The 19,579-nt window shown below is 38.8% G+C and overlaps 1 protein-coding gene across 1 annotated transcript in view; it reads left to right on the top strand.

Moving 5' to 3' along the window:
• The window catches only part of EIF3B (eukaryotic translation initiation factor 3 subunit B), a 21,767-nt gene extending 3,534 nt beyond the window's left edge, over positions 1–18,233 (top strand). The window contains exons 2-19 of the mRNA XM_026859186.1: positions 4,582–4,774; positions 6,095–6,214; positions 6,305–6,362; positions 7,048–7,176; positions 8,180–8,337; positions 9,256–9,387; positions 9,491–9,557; positions 10,100–10,146; positions 10,960–11,170; positions 11,745–11,817; positions 12,301–12,423; positions 12,919–12,997; positions 13,847–13,985; positions 14,644–14,769; positions 15,253–15,330; positions 15,783–15,891; positions 16,405–16,522; positions 17,665–18,233. Coding sequence (XP_026714987.1) covers positions 6,114–6,214; positions 6,305–6,362; positions 7,048–7,176; positions 8,180–8,337; positions 9,256–9,387; positions 9,491–9,557; positions 10,100–10,146; positions 10,960–11,170; positions 11,745–11,817; positions 12,301–12,423; positions 12,919–12,997; positions 13,847–13,985; positions 14,644–14,769; positions 15,253–15,330; positions 15,783–15,891; positions 16,405–16,508 — 1,734 coding nt within the window. The 5' untranslated portion in view covers positions 4,582–4,774; positions 6,095–6,113 and the 3' untranslated portion in view covers positions 16,509–16,522; positions 17,665–18,233. The remainder of the gene's footprint in view (positions 1–4,581; positions 4,775–6,094; positions 6,215–6,304; positions 6,363–7,047; positions 7,177–8,179; positions 8,338–9,255; positions 9,388–9,490; positions 9,558–10,099; positions 10,147–10,959; positions 11,171–11,744; positions 11,818–12,300; positions 12,424–12,918; positions 12,998–13,846; positions 13,986–14,643; positions 14,770–15,252; positions 15,331–15,782; positions 15,892–16,404; positions 16,523–17,664) is intronic.
• Positions 18,234–19,579: the final 1,346 nt, after the last annotated feature.

Genomic DNA, 19,579 nt, shown 5'->3' on the forward strand with positions numbered 1-19,579 from the left:
CGGGAGAGCTCCGGCGCTGGGCCCCGGGCCTGCCCGCCGCGCCGGAGCGCTGGGGGGGCCGCGGCTGCTCCGGGAGGAGCCTGCTGGGGGGTGCGGAGGGAAACGCTCTGCTCCCCCGAGCCCCCGTGGGCCTCGCCCGCGTGGTAGTGTGCTGACTGCTCGTAGTAGTAAGTACACGTCTTCATCGTAGTGGTGTTTCTTAGGTGAGCCTTCTGGCACGTCTGTGCACTGGACGATGCTGCTCAATAGCTGTTCTTAAATGTACTGTTAAACTTCGAGTATCGATCCGTGGGATGCCCTCACAAAGTGGAATCGTCAACTTGGTTGCTTTCCATCTGCCTCTATTAGTTAAACTCAGCTGTAAAAAACAAGTTTTAAATTGTTGACTTCATGTTTACAGACTAGATTTCATCGTGCTGTGTTTTCCATGCATCTGAAATTCATAGACAAAAAGTACGGGTTTGAAAAGAGTTAACAGTCACTTTGTGACAAAAAAAGTACAGAAAAATTATTTCTAGCAGTTAAAAAGTCAAACTGAAGCTCTTCTAAAGAATTGGTTATTGACTGCCTTAAAATGGCTAAGCCATTCTGTAACTGCATCGATAATTACGGGAATACCTAGTTTGGGCATACAGGAGTTAGAACTCTTTTATTCAGATAGGTCTTTCTAGATAAATCATCTCAGTTCTTGGAACAGCAAAAGTGTTTATTTTGCCAGTACTTGTTCTAGCATATGTGCTGCTGTAGGTAGGGTCTTACATTCATATATTCTGTGTGTTGTAGGGTCTTATCTTACATATATCAGAACTGGAAACATGTTTCTTAAAGCATGTGGTTGTAAGTTTGTTATTTCACTTGGCAGTGGAATACAGGTGGTGTATGTGACTTCCAGTGTTCCAGTCCTGCAATTAGCTTAATAAAACAGCAGAAAAATATCTTTAAGAGAGTGTTTGCTGTTCTCAATTTAGCAGTCTGTATAGCTCTTTGAACTTGCACTTTTATTTTAGAAGGACCTTGGCAAAATTATCTGCACATTCTTTTTGTCTAGTTACGTGTTTGTGATAGGCTTTGTCTATATTGAGGCTTATTATGTTCAATTCTATCTTTTTTCAGGAACTAGGCATTTTTCCATATTCACCTGTTTTATTGTTAAGGATTAAAATTTGGTGAACTTCTCAGCTTTATGAATAATACAGTGTTAGTGTCTGGATTACAGTGTTCAAGTTTAGTCACACTTGCTGTTCTGGCTTTCCATGTGTGTGTTACTTCTTGAGCTTCCTTATTTCTTTCCCCTTATCCTGATGACTCCCCAAGGAGAAAGGCAGTCCATCAGTGTCACTGAGCCAAGGCTGTTTCACTGCTTATGATGACATTGCATCTCCAGGAACACCTTTGAGCTGGACCAGCTTTAGGATTGGACCATCTCAGATGCATTCCTCCAACTTTTTTTCCAGGATGGTTTTGGCGTGGCAGGACAGCTGATCTGGGTTCAAGCAGGAGAAGGGATGTGTCAGATAACCACTCCGGTGCGATGAAACTTTACTTCAGATAATGAGAGTGGTCCTTAAAATACTGCCAGCTGAATATAGCTGCGCACCCACCACACCCTGCTTTTCTTGTGGGTGGAATAAGAGCTGGCTAAACCAGCTTCTTACACTTTGAAGATTCCTTTGTTAAAAAATTTGAATTAAGAGAAAGGGTACAATGTAGGTATTTGTCTTTAATCTGTTACAGTTGTGATTCCAGACAGGGTATTGCATTCTTGCACATGAATCTAAATAGGCATTCCTTGGTTTGTCCGTAGGCCTACAAAGTCTTTTGACAGAAGTGGTTATGAAAAAATTACTAATAGCACCTAGAAAATTACCCTTTTGTGTTTTTTATTGGTTTTGGTGTGGTTTTTTTTTCCTTGTAGACTTCTGTGGAAATGTCCTTGTGGGACATGCCTTCATTTCATGTCTGGGGAGAATCTAAGATATGGGATTATAGGGTAAATAAGAAATCTACAAGTTACTTTACTGTAATATTGGCTTCAAAATTCCTTCTTTCAATCCTTGCAATTCTTGTGGGCACAGCCAACACTTCACTGCATGTGTCCCAAATCCTAAGCAAGTGCTTACCTATCCACAAGTTCAGGGTATTGTCAGCTGCCCGGAGTACACTTACTCCTGAAAGGATGTCTTGAGATCCAGTATATACTAGAAGTTAACTTACAGCATTCATCGGCGTTGTTCTCTTCTGGATCTCTTAACAGTTAGGGTTAGCTTTCAATTTTGCAGCGAAGTTAAGGAGGGAGAGGTGGCCCAAAATACCTTTGGTAGTAATTTAGACCACTTTCAGTCTGTGTAGTAGAAAATATTGTTTATGGAGTGATACCCAGTACCCACTGCTGTGCTTTTGAAAGAAAGGTTTTTGCTCTATGTGCCATTTTCCTTTTACTTCTTTGCCTACATATTTGTTCCAAATAGTACTTTTAAGGTGGTGTGTCATTTGTGACGGTGCTTATTGGGACTGGTGCCTCTTCCTGTCAAGTCTTTTGCTTATCTTCAGTGATCCTTATGGTTTTGTGCTACCAGAATATCTGTTGGGGTTTTAATGAGCTTTTCTTGTGCCTGACTTTTTCTTTTCCCAATTTTCAGTCTGCTGCTAAAGGCTTCCTTCTAACTTGTTTCTTAAACATGGACTTCTAGCAAGTCCTCCAGCTCTTCACTAATCTTTGTGTTGTACACTCTTCACTGAGTATTTGACTTGCTTTGAGGCAGACATGTGGGCTTAGCCATTTTTTAATAGTTGCTACAAACTAGTAAACAGCTGCTATAACATGGGAGAAATTTGTGGGTATAATCTAAAGTGTGCAGAGTAAGTAAAATAACATGACATGGAGGATTATTCCTTTAACCTCTTCAGCTTTTTTTAGTTGCTACCATTAATAGTAGGTTTTCACATTTTCTGGGTCTTTGTTACACAAGTTAGCATCTTTTAACTTCTGAATTGTAGTTCCTACATGTGCACGGAGAGCATCTTTTTGAGTAATAAATACTACAAACAACATTCTGTAAGTATTACATAATCTTGGTGGTGATAGCATCTGTTTATGCATAAGCTTTTGTGAAGCATATTGCCCCATATCAGTGGAAAGCCTCACACACAGTAACTTGTTGAAGCTTAAAGTTATAGAAGGCCAGTGGGTTTTGGTAGTTTCTTTAGACTACAACAATGCAATCATGTTATGTTGTGGGGCCATGAATGATTACACTGTGAAACAGTCAGTAATCTAGACATGAACTGACATTTGTGCTCAAGGATAGTATGTGATTTTATTCCTGGAAAGGTTTAAAAATAACCTTAGGTTAAAGCTATTTGAGAGATTGTTCAGATATCCTTGTCTTTAGCGTTTCTGTTTCAATCCACTGAGGTTTGAATCACTGATCTAATTTTTATGAGTTCTTGGATCTACAGGTCAGTACATTTCTGTAGTCAGGTAATGTTAATTTGAGAAGTGTGTTTAAATTCATACATTACCAGTGGGGTTTAGTTGGTGGACACAGAATAATCTAATAGAATTGACTTGAGGAATGAAGTTAGATGTGTCTAGAACTCTACAAAATTTATGTCTAGAAGCCTACCATGTAAAAATAATGAAGTGGTGGTGTTGAAGCTTCTAACTTTGTGCACAACTGAGAAGTGTACTTTGTACCTTTTAACAATTTTTGTCCCAGTGCCGTACGCAAGCCACAGCTGCAGCATTGCAGTCCTTCTGCATGTTCTCCCTTCTGTATATGGGAGACTTCAAGGAGGTTGTAAGCGATCTCAGTAGAGAGAATCGTGAAGCGGACAGTGCAGGGACTGAACAGGCCATCCCACTTGCAAGTATTCTCTAAATTTGTGAGATGATACACAAAAGGAGAATTAGTATGGTTAATATCCAGAGTATGAAAAGGTCTGTGCTTGTTTTCACTTGCAGCATGCTTAAAGATGGCTTTAAGTGTCGTGTCTTAGACCTTCCTTTCTGCGTTTAATTAAAGGTTTAGATGGAGTGTGAGTTCTCAAGCATAATTATAGTGATGGTAAGACGTGCATGCCGAGCTTCCAGTACAGCCGATAGTTTTGCATTATGCTAAAGCTCTTGTAATTTGGGAGGGAGGTACATGTTACATTTCTTTTTATCAGTCATCTGGTTATAATTTGAGCAAGGCTTCTAGTCAGAGCTTGGGTAGTAAATCTTACAGTTGTCTGCTCTATCTTCAGTTTTGAGGACTTCATAAGCCAGTTCCAACTCCTGAAACAAGCTAATAGTGCAAGTGTTGACATCCTCTATGTAAGGTATTCCTTCAAGAAAGAATTCAAGAATTAGCTGCTTGAAATTTGCCAAGGCAGTACTGTTGGAGTGTTGTATATTCACTTCAGCTGTTTCTCTGATAGAACGTTCATTCGATACCAAGTTTCTTAAACGATTCTTGAAATTTCCTGAAATTGGAAGTCTTTCTGTTCTCTTACTATCACTGTTCTTTTCACCTTTCTGTCTTCCTCCTTAATGATGTAAACTGGTGCCTTAGTTTCTTGTGTGCTTTGTCTTTGCAGAGTTACTTGGTGATGTACTGAAAGATCAACCACAGGAAGCGGATGGAATTGACTCAGTAATCGTTGTGGATAATGTTCCCCAGGTTGGACCAGACCGACTTGAGAAACTAAAGAATGTCATCCACAAAATATTTTCCAAGTTTGGTAAAATTATCAATGAATTTTATCCAGAAGCAGATGGGAAGACAAAAGGGTAAGTCATTGTAACTCTTACTGGAAATAGGATTTAAAGAACTGCTCTGATTTACCCTTGATTATTAGTGTCAATACTTCTCGACCAGTTTTTGTGATGACCTCATAGTCATGCTCATCCCTTTCTTCTGCCTTAGTCTGTATAATCCTGACATCTAGTCGGAGTGACAAACAGAAGTTCCCGAGGGAGCTAAGCTTAATAACTCATTAAGCTACAGTGTGGGGGGGATTAATTATGGAATCAGTTTATCTGGGTTTGGAAGACAAATTTCTGTGCAGTACTAAATGACATATTTTGTTAATTTTCTGCCATGGCTAATAAATAGGTTAAAAGTCCATTTTACTTTAAGACTTAGTAGCAGGGGATGTACTGTTTATTGCAAAATAGACTGTCAGCATTCTGCCTCTGGTTGTGAGTACTTACATTAGGGACTCCAACTTTCTTAAATTCAGCGAGCCCTTTCCAGGACCTTTTTTCCTCTTTGCCAACTTCGGATCCTTGTTCCTGGTTAATTGCAGCATCTGAACTGAGAAGAAAGCTAACCAGAAATGATCATGCCCAAAGGGAGAGAGCAAGGGAAAGAAAGTTTTAGGGACACAAACCAAGCAAAAATCAATCCGATAAATATGAGGTTTTTCTGAGTCTTGTTACTGTGCTTGGAGTAGCATATATTCCTGAGTTTGGGATGAATCCGTAGTTTAGAAAGCATTAAAAAAGTGGGTTTTCTGGAGTGGAAGGATTGTTGGTTCTGTAAGGTCAGCATGAGAAGCTCTTTCTCTCTGTTCATGCCTCTCTTTGAGGCAGTGTGACAGTCTTCAGGATACTGTTGATTTTAAATCTGCTGGGCTACAAATGTAGATTGTATTAGTGGCAAGAAGGAAACTGAATTATATTCAGTGTAATTGAAAAATGAGTGCTGCTTTGAGATGTCTGTGACGGCAAGTTTTACAATTTCTAAGCATCATTCAGCTGGAAAGAGATGCATACTTAACCTGCTGTTACTAGCTCTCATTGTTGTTCTGTGTTGCATTGAGCTTGCATTCATTGTTCAGTCTAGCCCATTTACAGAAAGGATATTGGTTTAGTTCAGGTCAAGCCCATACAGCTAAAAAGTGTGTATGTGCCCATGGCCAAAATGAAGATTAATTGCTTTTGACCCCGATTGGTTGGGGACAAGACAAGAAGTTATTTTGTAGATGCTCTATATTGAGCTCTTGGTTCATTCCTATTGTTTCTTTTTTATTTATTTAATTTATTTTTTTGTTATGAGCTTGTTATTAGTCAATGATGACTTTCTACTTCTGTGTTCCTTCACTGTAGGTACATCTTTCTGGAGTACATGTCTCCATCTCATGCAGTAGATGCTGTGAAGAATGCAGATGGGTACAAACTGGATAAACAGCACACTTTTAGAGTCAACCTTTTCACAGACTTTGATAAGTGAGTACAGCTATCGTGTCTATCTGTAGATTTTGGTATTCTAATCAAGAGGGCTTGCATGGAGCGTAACCAATCAAATTGCTCTTTCAGGTACATGACAATCAGTGATGAATGGGAAATCCCTGAGAAACAGCCATTTAAGGATTTGGTAAGGACTTTTTTGAAAAGTGGAGAGTTTATTCAGCATAATATAAATGATTCCTCGTTTCTACAGTGTTCATATTAAAATAGAAACTATGTGTTAGTAGTGTTATAAGTAGCGGTAGTGATCGTATGCTCCTGTTTCTTCAATCTCACTGTCATGAAGTGACAGGAAGAGTTTGGTGGTTCTGCTTAGTAGTTCCACACAGGGTGAAACTTGAGAGTAGATAATTATTTTGCACAAGTAATTTAAAAATAGAATTTTGAAAGCATCTTAATATTTTTAAATGTTTGAGGTAAATTTCTCTATTGCCACTATCTTTGTAAAAAAAGTCCTGTGGAGGAAGGGATAGGTTTTGTTTTTTTAAAAAAAAAACCCACAACAACAAAACAACAAACAAATAAAAAACCCAAACACCTATCAAAACCCCTTAAGTTAGTTTAGGTGACAAGTGTTAAACATCATCAAACCACCTTGAAGGTCCACCTTTTCCACCTCTTCTCTTAGCCTTCAGTAATCAGTAGTTTGAATTATTTAATTTACCATTACAAAAAAGTTCTTAAAATGAAGACTCCAAAGTTGCACGCTCTGTGTAAGACTGACTTCCACCTGCCAGGTTGATATTAATTTGGGGAGCTTGTCATCTTAGCCTTTGACTCACTAATAATCTTTTTGCTTCTGTTTCTCTTAGGGGAATCTCCGATACTGGTTGGAAGATCCTGATTGTAGGGATCAATACAGTGTGATCTTTGAGTCAGGAGACCGGACATCCATTTTTTGGAATGATATCAAGGAACCTGTTCAAATTGAGGACAGAGCAGTGAGTGTCCTGGAAGTGCTGTACATTGCAGATACACTGTCAGTCTCATTCATTTTATGACATTTCAGATTTTATATTTTTTTTAAACAGATATTTTTTCCCTATTGCTGAAATATTTTCTTCCTTTTGAAGAGCAGTGGTGAAATTACATACTTTAGATTTAGCTGCTTAGGTAAAACAAATGGGAAGTTAACCTGTTCTTTTTCTTTACCTAGTCTATGATGCCTATTAGTTTCCTTCATCTGTATATTATAGATGATTCAGAAAGACCTGAAAATGCAAAGTCAGAGTTTGAGGAGTACTATTCATTAGAGCTGAGTATGTGTTTAAGTATGCTGCGTCTGATCCCTTTTTGTTTTTTTGCTGACCACAGAGGTGCTAAAGAGGAATAGCTGGTTTGGTAATAGCATATAAAAGGGAGAGTTAGTGTGCCTGTCTGCTGCAGGCATTTGACTTGATGAGAACTGTTGGTACCCAGAAGCATATTCTTTAATAACATTATGCATTACAGTAGGAAGAACTTGGCCCTGGGATGATGAGTAATTCTGCTCGTCACCATGGTCACTGGCTGTGGCCTGTATTGCTGAAACCTCTCTAACTTAGCTGAAGGTCAAGAGTTGTATTGTTAAGAAATTCAAAATACTTGCCCTTACTTCTGAGGAGAGTATGTTCTTACCAGGGCTGAAAGACAACAAGAAAACCCAAGGCTGTTAGGTGGGTTTAATTGTTAATATACAGTGGTTCTCGCTGTACCTGAAAAATTATTTTGGTGACCAGTAAGTTGTTAAGGTCTCAATTGACAGTTTTCAACCTAAAGAATAAGTATTGTGCATTACGTGCATGAAATTAAACTCTACAGCTCATCCAAGGTATCACTAATTCTGAGATCTTCACTTAGTAAATGGATTTGCAAACTTTGATAGTACAAGCCACACATTCTTTCCCCTTTAGGATTCTGGCACGAAATTAAACATTTGTGTATACTTTTTTTTTTTACATCTAGCGGTGGACAGAAACATATGTACGTTGGTCCCCAAAGGGCACCTACCTGGCTACGTTCCACCAGAGAGGCATCGCCCTTTGGGGTGGAGAGAAGTTCAAGCAGATCCAAAGGTTTAGTCACCAGGGGGTGCAGCTTATTGACTTCTCGCCCTGTGAAAGGTATGGAGGATGACACTGGTTTGGGCTAAGGGATCAAAAGTATGAAACACACACATTCTGGCTGCTGTGCTTTCAGATCTCATGTGGTTGGGCTCTTCTGTTCTCCTTTGCCTTTTGGAAGTACTGCTTTTCATGCATGTATCTTTTTTGGAATGAGTGAAACTCTGCCTTTCTTTGACTTCGGTAAAGATAGTTAAGATAATCTGGAATAATTGGTCTGCAAAACTGAGCTGACAAGTTTCCTCAAAGATGATGTTACTCCAAGGGAGAACAACGTATTTTTTCCTTTTTAGCTGGAGGGAATGTCTGTAGTGTTAGATTTTTTACTTCTCTGAAAAGTTTCAGTTAAGCAGCATCCTTCAAATCTGTAGTACTGAATTGAATTCCTTAAGTTTTCTTTAACGTTGAAGGGCTCTTTAGAGAAGGCTAAAATAATTTCAGGACTGAGATGCATCTTGTTTTGGTAGTTTTCAAGTAACATATTTGGAAGCAGTCAGGTGTTATGATTTATTGTATTAGATTATTTATGTTTAAATGGAGAAGTCTATCCTACCTGTAGTTCAGGTTGGCTAAAGTAAATTGATTTATATTTGATACAAAACCAATTACATCCTTGTGGCAAAATTATAATAGGTAACACTGTGTTTCATTAGTTCCTCTGTCTTGCAACAGCAATATGGGAAGACTTGCATGTAAATCTAGTCTTTTCAGCCAGAGAGATGCCAAGGAACTACTGTGTCTTGGAAACTTTCACCCCCTTTATCATACTGTTCTTATTTTTCCCTTCTCTCAAAAAATCCCATTACAGAAACTGCTGTTTGAAGGTGCATTGTATTTAAATACTAATTGGATGAAAGTCTGCTTGTAGCAACATACTAGACAAAGTTTCAATAGTGAAATTGATTATTTCTTTCCTAGGTATTTAGTGACTTTCAGCCCTTTGATGGACACGCAGGATGACCCTCAGGCTATTATCATCTGGGATATTCTGACTGGGCAAAAGAAGCGAGGATTCCACTGTGAAAACTCAGCTCACTGGCCTATTTTTAAGTAGGTTGAGAAATGGAATTGGAGAGAAGCAGTTCCAGACTTTGTTTAATAAAAAGGCAGTTCCTATCTAATATTCTTTTTTTTTTTCTTTTTATTTGATTAGATGGAGTCATGATGGTAAATTCTTCGCTCGAATGACTTCAGATACCCTTAGCATCTATGAAACACCTGTAAGTTCTTGCTTTTTTTCATAATGCTTACTGCATTACAATGTCAGTCTTTTCCACAGTATCTTATTTTAAAGGATATATTTTAATAATACCCTCTAGAGCTTGTCTTAAAAGGGAGAAATCAATTTGCTCTTGTCTTATTTTCTGCGTGAAAAACTTTAGCTGAGTCTGACAGTAAATTCTGCACAGCTCGATATACTACTTCTAAGTGTCGATAGGATCGAGGTTATGTGATGCCTGCCAGCTGTCAGTAGCAGGTGACTTCCAAAGTACCCAAAATGCACTATAAATTGCAGCCTAATGTAGTCTGTTTTGGGGTTTTTTGTTATTATTGTAATTCAGGCTACTGTACTCATTAATTCTGTACAGCAGTTCTTACTTTATTGGTAATTGTGATATATGTATGTTCATAAAAAATAGGGATACAGGATCTCTGAAAATTATACCAAGTTCCTAGTTTTTCTGCTCTAATAATGAGTAGAAGGTGCATGTGTAAATTTAAGAATGTTACTAACATGAAAATTCACGCCTTTCTCTTTTAGTCTATGGGTTTGTTGGACAAAAAAAGCTTGAAAATCACTGGGATCAGGTAAGTCTATTCCTTTGTAGGAACCTGCTCTCTTTAATTGGAATCTTTGTCTGGGGCTTTGTTATGGTGAAAGGAATCTCTGGACTATTGACTAGAGCAAATGGCCTCATATGCTGAACTGATCAAATTAGACAAAGTGGCAAGAAGGAACAGAAAATTCACCATTTATTGATGTCCACAGTTGACAGTTTGTATGCTTTGAAATCCTCTTTGTGGTACTGCTTAATCCAGGGTCACGCTTGGGAGTCCTGTTTCTTGTCTAGAAAACCAATGTGGAATGCAGTTTGTTAGGGAATATCTCCCTAACAAGATTTGTGTGCCGGCTTAAGCCAGTGTACTCTGTGCTGCCTCTTGGCGAGGAACGGGTTTGGTTTTGTGTGTGTCTGCACAGTAGACACTGACTCCTGTGAGAGTTATTGAGATACCTCTCTGTAAAGCAATGAGAAAATCAAGTGTACCCAGGTGCAAGAAGATTGTTTCCATGTAATTTAATAGGAGTTTTTTGCTCATAGGTTTAATCAGCCTGTTTCTAAGATCTTTAGTGGTTACACTGGGTGTAACCCTTAGTCTCTAGTGAAATGTACTGTTTTGATAACATCGGTCATATAGCAAGTTTAAATAGCAGATTAAACATCTGTTTGGGTATGATATGTGTAAAGGTATTATATTGTCCTCTGTTGCTTTGTATATATCTGTCTTTATTGAGAGTTGATATTTGCCTGCAGCATTCAGATAAAATGATGAAAATGGTTTCTGCTTGTAGTATCTCTAACTAAAAATTAAAATGGCATATTTTTAACTTTCTTCCTGTAGAGACTTCTCATGGTCTCCAGGTGGTAACATAATTGCTTTCTGGGTGCCTGAGGACAAAGACATCCCAGCAAGAGTGACTTTGATGCAGCTGCCTTCTAGACAAGAAATTCGTGTGCGGAATTTATTCAATGTCGTAGATTGTAAACTGCACTGGCAGAAGAATGGAGATTACCTGTGTGTGAAGGTAGACAGGACTCCCAAAGGCACACAGGTATGTGGGTTCTGATTATATTCATAAAATTGGGTTCTATCTCATGCTGACATCTCATTTTCTTACAGTACCATCTTTTAATATAAGCAGTATAAATTATATGATGTCAAAACTATTTTTCTTTCTTCCATTTGATTTTGAAGTGTGTGGAGAGCGAAATGTGTGTTATGTTTGCATCCAAGATTTGCTTTGACTTTAGCGACATCGTGGACTTGGGTGCGAGCTATATGCCTTACCTCTTTTCCTGCTCACTGCTAAGCAGTTGTTGAACAGCCTGTAGGTCATGCTGTATCATTTGCTGTATGTTTTATCTGTCTATCTTAAATTTCGTAACAGTCTGAAAAGAAACAAATGCTTTCATACAATTCTTTATCAGAATGGATAAATTCAGGATGTGTTCAGTAATGAGGCATAATGTATTTATCTGCTGTCGTTAAAGAAACAAATCTTAATTCTGACTGACAGAATTGCATCCTGACAGGCTAATTGTGTAGTTGTCCTTCTGTGCCTAGCAATAAAATTACTTGCTCTGCTGCTTCTGTGCTGGATAATTAGCTGACCTTGGTCTTTACAGGGAGTAGTGACCAACTTTGAAATATTCCGAATGAGAGAGAAACAGGTGCCAGTGGATGTGGTGGAAATGAAAGGTGATGCCACATGTTTCCTTACTTCTGATATTTTAACTTTTTTGAATAGACACTTGCATGTATCTTAGAAACTCCTGTCAACATCTGATATAATTAGGAAGTTAACTCTTGATAGGAGCTACAGTATTGGTGTTGCAGGGTGTCTCATGTAAAAGTGATAAAACTTTTGAGGCTATTCATGCTTGTGACTGACTTGAAAAATGACAAAACTGAAAATGGGTTACTAATAGAGATGGTAGGGCTGATACTATGAATGTATTTTGTAGAAGATGGGAGTCTGTGGAACTATTATTTGACTGAAATGCTTCCCATAACTCCCTTCATTTGCCTTACCAACCTGTGCTGTAAGAGATAGTCTGTATGGCAAAGTGTTAACTGATGGGTTCCCTCTCTTTAGCATCTTGGTTCTCTCTGGTAACTACTTGAAGTCAAAGCTTTGTATTGTTTTTTGACAGAGTTTTGACCCCTGTTTTTTTGTTACAGAAAGCATCATAGCCTTTGCTTGGGAACCAAATGGAAGCAAGTTTGCTGTGTTGCATGGTGAAACTCCACGAATTTCAGTTTCCTTTTACCATGTTAAAAACAATGGGAAAATAGAACTCATAAGTAAGTGACTGAAAAACAAGTAAAAAGTGCAGATACTAAGCATTTTGCATGGCAGTAGATGCAGTAAACTCAAAATTGTGATGTTTGTGGTGAATAACATGGCACTAGGTGCTATGCCTGACATTGTATTCTAGAAATTGAACTTTCTGGTGACAGCTAAACTGTTTTCACTTCGAGTCAGTGCTGGGTCTGGGAATAAAAGGCCTACAAGCCACAATAATTTTGTGGCCTTGGGAAGTTTGTGTGAGACAATAGCACAGACTTGGCTCAATTTTATCTAAAATTTATTCCCAAGTTGGTGGTTGGGGTTGTCTGATCTCTTTCTTCTGCTAGCTTGGGATGTTCTGGTGCCACTGGGTTTTGTCTTTAGAAGTGTAGAGTTAAGGGCTTGCAGACTTCAGAAATGCCTTTTGAGAAGTAGATGGAATTGACTGCTTGTAAGCTGATTGATGTCACTGGACTATCTTTTTCTGAATTTCTCTTGTTTCTTTCCAGAAACATTTGACAAACAGCAGGCAAACACGATATTCTGGAGTCCTCAAGGGCAATTTGTAGTGTTGGCTGGCCTCAGAAGGTGAGTATTACACAGGCTACTGAACACCACATTAATTTTAAGGAGGAAAATGACTAGAGTATTTCATCACTGTTTGGTATCTCCATGAACATTGCATTACTGTGTCATCCTGATACAGCTTTGCAAAAGCGAAGGAAAAGAAGAAATGCAATTTCATGATGGAGCTTACTGCTTTGTGACTTTTGCTTGCTATTTTTGCACCATCAAACAAAGAATGCATTTTTCACAGAAAAGTGAATATCCAGAAACAATTTTCAGCTGTTTAGTTGAATGCTGACTCTCAACTAATCCGGTTTGAACAGTGCATGTGGCTCTTATAATGCATTTGTTGTATAGCCTTGCGCCCGCTCATGGGACATAACTCTGACAAAGCTGTTTTGTAAAAGAGTTACCAAGGAAGTTTCCTGTTAGAGCAAGCAAAAATGATTTTTGTTAACCGGTTCAGTAGTGTTTGCCTTTACATCCTTTCAGACAAGCACTGCTGTTCATCTTAGAAATATGGGGATTTTTTAATCTTGCCTTCACTATTTAAATATGTCTAAGCATATGGTTGTTAAACTTTGACTGTAACTTGCCTATAACATGTTTCCACTGTGACTTTAAGAACAGAAAGAACATGAGTTAAGGGTCACTGAACATAAAAGTGTCATTCTTACTTGGATTTTTGTTTTTATTCATCACATTGCTTTCTAGCCACAGAGACTGGTATGAGCCTGTCTCTTTGTTGCTGTCAAAATTTATCTTTGTAATGAGGAGCTGTGAAGATGCAGCTTGTAAAATGATTTTAAAAAAACAGGCTATGCTAGTGCGTAAAACAGTCTGTCTTGTTTTGTCTTTTTGTCTTTGTAGCATGAATGGTGCCTTAGCATTTGTTGATACATCTGACTGCACCATGATGAATATTGCCGAACACTATACAGCTTCAGATGTGGAATGGGATCCTACAGGCAGATACATTGTGACTTCTGTGTCTTGGTGGAGCCACAAGGTAATAATGCTTGTTTTCTTTTTCTTTTTTTTTTTTTTTTTTTTTTTTTTTTTTTTTTTTAATTCCTTCTCTTCCAGGGGTATTGGAAAGAGCTGTTGGTTAGGAAGAGAAAATGGACACTGGTCATATGACTTAAAAGCTTCTCCCTAGTTTTATACATTAAATTCTGAACATCAGTATTTGTTTGGGCCATTAGCTTCATCAGTTGTCCAAAATAAGTTCTGGAAGGGCAGTTCGTGACTCTAAACTGAGTGTCCTTTTTCTGAATTTTCATTATGTCTTTAGTGGTTTGAAACTTGCTCTCCTTATGGACCACACAGAACAGCAGGATTTACTGCACCTGTCATTACTTTGCATGGTTCCAGCCACTGCACTGTAATCCTCTCCTGTACAAGTATAGAATCTGATGCTTAAGAATATGATGGAAGGGCTGGCTTAGTTTCAAACTGTTGTGGTCCTCTAGAAGGTAAAGCTTCAGTGGAACAAAGAGGTTTCTGAGGAATTTGACTTGTGCAAGGAAGGCACTGACAAAAAGAGCACCCTGGTTCTGTTGACTAATGGTGCTGTCTTCATAAAAAAAGACCCTGAAGACATGGAGCGAGGACTGCAGTGTTATGTTACAGCTTATCTTGACTGAGATGGTGCACTGCTCTTCCAGGTGGACAATGCATATTGGTTATGGACCTTCCAAGGCCGTCTACTTCAGAAAAACAATAAAGACAGGTTCTGTCAGCTTCTCTGGAGACCACGACCAACCACCTTGCTCAGTGAGGATCAGATAAAGGTAGTGTATTCCACTGACTCTCTGTGACATTGATTTAGTGTATAAACATACTTGGTTTACTCCCTCTTTTTGAGGAGGAGGCCTGAATGGTTACAGCATTATGCGACTGCCTTTTGCCCAGAACTTGTGACAAAACTTTGGTGTAGTGGACCTCGCTTCTGGGAATGACTAAATGTTAACTGTTCTTTAAGTTCGGAATAGAAATGGTTGCTAGTTGTTCTTAGGGTACAGTGAAAGGGTATAAAGAATAACAAAATTGAATTTAGCTGTCCAGACCACTAATTGCATGTATACAGAAGCATTTGCATGATCTGTAAGCCAGGAAGAACAAACAAGATTATAGTGAAGGGAAATTGCCTAGAAGAGAGATGTTCTTAAAAAAAGCACAGCCTGTTTAGGCCTACTGAAGGAGTTGTTACAGAATATGATGGTTGTGATCGCTAGTCTGATATCCTAGTTGAAATAAAATTCCTTGTTTTACAGCAAATTAAGAAGGACCTGAAGAAATATTCCAAGATATTTGAGCAGAAGGATCGTCTGAGCCAGTCTAAAGCTTCAAAGGCAAGACACTTTCGGAATATAGACAAAATTTTTGTAACCTGTCCTCATTTATTTTGTAATGGTGACACATAAGCTAGATTTATTTTATAACAAATATTTGTGTTCATTTGCATCCAGATGGTTTGAGTTAGTTCCAATACATAGTGCAGATGGATGCTACTAAACTGTCAGCTTAAGCAGTAATGAATCTGGAGAGGCACTGGTGTTACCTTGTTAAGCAAAGGCAGTAAAATTTGGGGGTTCTTGGTGAGTTGCTGCATTAGTTTCTAAATTAAGAAAAGCTCTTTACATTAAAAAACCTCACCAAACCAGCCTTTTGATTACGTAAAGATATTTTTCCTTTAAGTCATAGGAAGTATGTTCATGAAAATAAAGTTTAGCTTGCTAACAAATGCATCACATGTGGATTTGATTTACTGGGAAGGTTTAATGACCTCTTCCTGCCTCTGTAGGAGCTAGTGGAAAGGAGACGTACAATGATGGAGGAGTTCAGAAAGTACCGCAAGATGGCACAAGAGCTGTACATGGAGCAGAGGAACGAGCGCTTAGAGCTCCGAGGAGGTAAGTCACACAGTACTTGTGAAGACTTGCTGCAAGATAACTGCTGCTGCTTAGCAAATAACTACCCTGTCCACTTCTACTCTTCCTCTGTTTCCTGCCAAAGCTAGTCCCTTGTTCTTTGAAGGCTATTTATACTTTCCATCCCAAATTGCAACATGATTTATTTATTTATTGTAATGGGAGAAAGCTTAAATATTGCTGGCTGCCAGATTTTGTTACCTGTGTTTTGCCTCACCTCTTTATGCTTTGCTGCAAGCATTGGCTTGACTTTGGGAGAGACTGTGAAGAGATTTGGGTGTTGCATTTAACCAGAAAATCCACAGAAGCCCTGTGGTGGGAGACACTAATGCCTTGGTTGTCATTTAAAGAGTTTAGAATGTACTTATTATGATTTGAAGCACCGAATACCTCTTACTTCACTGCCGATTTAAGGACTGTTTCTGCCAAAAGCATCAGATCCTTCCATTTCTGCCTTACTTGATGCATTCAGTGTTAATGTTTTCTCCATTCCAGGGGTAGACACAGATGAGCTGGACAGCAATGTTGATGACTGGGAGGAGGAAACTGTTGAATTTTTTATCAATGAAGAAATTATTACCCTTGCAGAACCAGAGTAATTAATAAAACCGTGGTAAGACAGCACTACTCTTAGTAGAGAAAAACTTCGTCAGCTATTGCTAGAGATTCAGTAATTTGCTTGAGAAAGTTAGGTCCATTTGTTGCACGAGTGAAGGTATTGTTCTCTGAGTTGGTTTATGTTTTCTGTGTGGCTGGAGGGAACAAAAGCTTTTTTTAAAAAAGTAATCAGATATGATCAGATTTATGAGTTGCACCGAGCGGGATACTTTGTATGTCCGGTCTTGCCAGAGTGATCAAACCCACAGAAGAGTCGGGGTCAACTTCTAAACACAGTGTGTTGCAGAGTCTGTAAGTTCTGTCAGTAGGAGGAATTGTAGTTAGTATGAGAGAGAAATTGTGCCTTTTGGAAGAACTGCATGTTAGTTCAAGACTGGACAGAGTTTAAATTCTGTACTAAAGATTTTATAGCAAGTTGACTGGGGGCTGATAAAACTTTGAGTAGATGTTTAAATATCCACAGGAACTCTGCTGTCATTTTCTAGAATAGTTGGGTAGAATTCAGGTAGAAGTAGATTCTTGTGTACTGGCTGTCACTGCCTGTTGGTGAAATCTTTTATCCAGTGCTTTTCCTGGTTCCTTACTGTGAAATTGTATTACATATTTGTACATTGAAAATAGAGGCTACTTTCAGCCCCTGTTACAGGAGATGTCCTTTAGGGAGCTTGACGTTGTGTTAAGGGAGGAAAAAGATAATTTGATACTAAAGGCACTCACATAGGACTTAAAATCTGGAATGGGTTCCTGCTCTGTTTCGGACTTCATTTAAGAAAGGGGAGGGGCAGACTGCAAGTATGGCTTTTGCAGCTGTAAGTCACCCTACAGCTCCTTCAGCTCCAGATATCTAAGGAATTGAAGTAAAATATGAGCAGTATACCTCTTGAACCCATGAAAAATTCATAGCCTTGATACCTTTGACTATATTTGGATCTGGCTTATCTGTGTCCCATACATGGAGATCCTTTTGTGGAAGGAAGAGAGTGAAAAGCTGCTCAGTGTATGGACTTAAACAAACATCAGTTTAAGAACATGTGAAACATCCTTACGTAGCCTTTCACCAGCTAGCGTCTGTGGTGAGGTTGAGCTGCTTCTATAAAAACACAGTAACTAACTTGCCTCTTTTTTTCTTTTCTGCAGCACCACCATATCTTGTGCTGAAAAGAAGTTCGTTCATTTTCAGAAAACCTACATCAACTTGGGAATTTTTAATCCATATTCTTGCACTCTGGAAGGGTGGATGCACCAGATTTTCTCCATTCTGACACATTGTAGTGCCTTTAAATCTTGCTGCCTGCTGCAGTGAGACACTGGAAAGGCGCTGCTTTTAAATTTTTATTCTTTTTTTTTTTTTTAGGGTTTTTTTTTTCTTTTTTTTAAATCCACAACTACCAGTATTTACTTCCTGACTCCTGTGCAGTACTTACTAACTGGCAGTTTTTGTTAATTGCCAGTGAGGTGAGATTCATCAGTGCACCTTTACACACACGCACGATGTTTCTGTTTCAGGACTCTTTCTATGTCCCAAGTGCATGGACAGGTGTTCATTTGGTTTGGGGAAAAGTCAACAGAACCATTTTCCGTATGATGTGTTTTAGTGTGCTGAAGCAGCACTACAGTGGGCTATATCCTCCTCCTTTCAGATTGTGAAAGGATGTCTCCCTCAAAGAGCTGAATATGGAAATAAAAGCAGACCTATACTAAAACCAGGCTGGCTACGTGTTGTTTGTAGGGAATCTTTCCCTGAATGATGGAAGTCAAACATTCAGTAATAAGAGTGTGTTTGCTATATTGACTATATGGTTCCTTTGGATTTTTATTTTAATCTTGGTTCCTCATGGCTCTTCTGGATTTATGTTGTGGTTGGTTTGTTTTTGATGGTGTGGCTCATTAATCTGAGAAGTTGACCTATTCACTGTAGTGGAGTTACTAGAAAAGGAGTGAATTTCTTAAAACACTTGCAGAGTGATACTAGCCTCAGGAATTACTGGATTAGTCTTATTAGTGAACATTGCAAACTTTTAAGTGAAGTGCTCTGTATATACATGCCTTATGCTCCCTGTTACAGTACCTAGTTTCATTTCTAAAGCCCTCTGTGCTCAGAGGGGAAAAGTGTACTTAAACCTGGTGGAGCAACTTCTCTGTATTTATAAGTAATTCTTTTCTGGATATTGTCAGCAGTGAGAGATTGGCCTGCTGCTTGCCCTTTGAGGGGCAGAGAGGAAGGGAGATGTTACTGTCTCCTGGACAGGCCAGTGAAATTGCTGCTGTGAGCCCTCTTGACTTGCTCTTTTTAAACCCTGAGCTCCCTTACACAGCAGTGTGATGGATTGGAAGTGGGAAGCAGAAAGTACCTGTTGGGGAAAGAGAGTAGCCCCACTCAGCTGGAGGCAGCCACAGGACAGTAGTGTTTTTAGCACTCGCTTTTCTTTGTTCTTAGGCGAACTTGCTGTGATAGAAACGCCAAACCCCTCAACGCCCATGTTCTCTTCACCACGAAGACTTCAAACTGATTATTCCATAATGGTGGTATTGACTCAGTTTCAATAGTTCACTCTCAAACCAGTGGGTGTGGTTTTTTCCAGAAGTCTACATTACCTTCTGTTTTTCTGCGTTTGTTCATCCATAATCCATGTATACAGACATACAGACAATTCAAGTTTTGTCCACAATATTTACCAAACTCGACTGGAAAAAAAATACTTTCTGGCAAAACAATGCAGAAGAAATTCTAGCCTGTCAAAGTTCTTCAGTAATGGCTTGGACTTTATAGTAGGAATAATTTTATTTACCTTTGTGAAGAGTTGACTTCTCAACTACTTTCTAAGTTATGAATAGAGTTGAAAGGCTTTTTTTTCCCCTGTTGCTGTGCAGTGAAATTTTAATGGGCTATTGTGTTTTCTTCCTGGCCATTTTCAAAGTAAAAAAAATGTAATGCCAGCATTTTAAAGAAATTGGGTTCTCTTCTCTGAAGTGTGGATCATCAGTGAGAAAAATAAACCAAAAACCCACCCAAAACTTCATGTTCCTGTAGCAGCTTTGGAAGCTGACAAGA

The sequence above is a fragment of the Athene cunicularia genome (assembly GCF_003259725.1).
Source record: "Athene cunicularia isolate RWA chromosome 14 unlocalized genomic scaffold, athCun1 chr14_part1, whole genome shotgun sequence".
Classification (NCBI taxonomy): domain Eukaryota; kingdom Metazoa; phylum Chordata; class Aves; order Strigiformes; family Strigidae; genus Athene; species Athene cunicularia.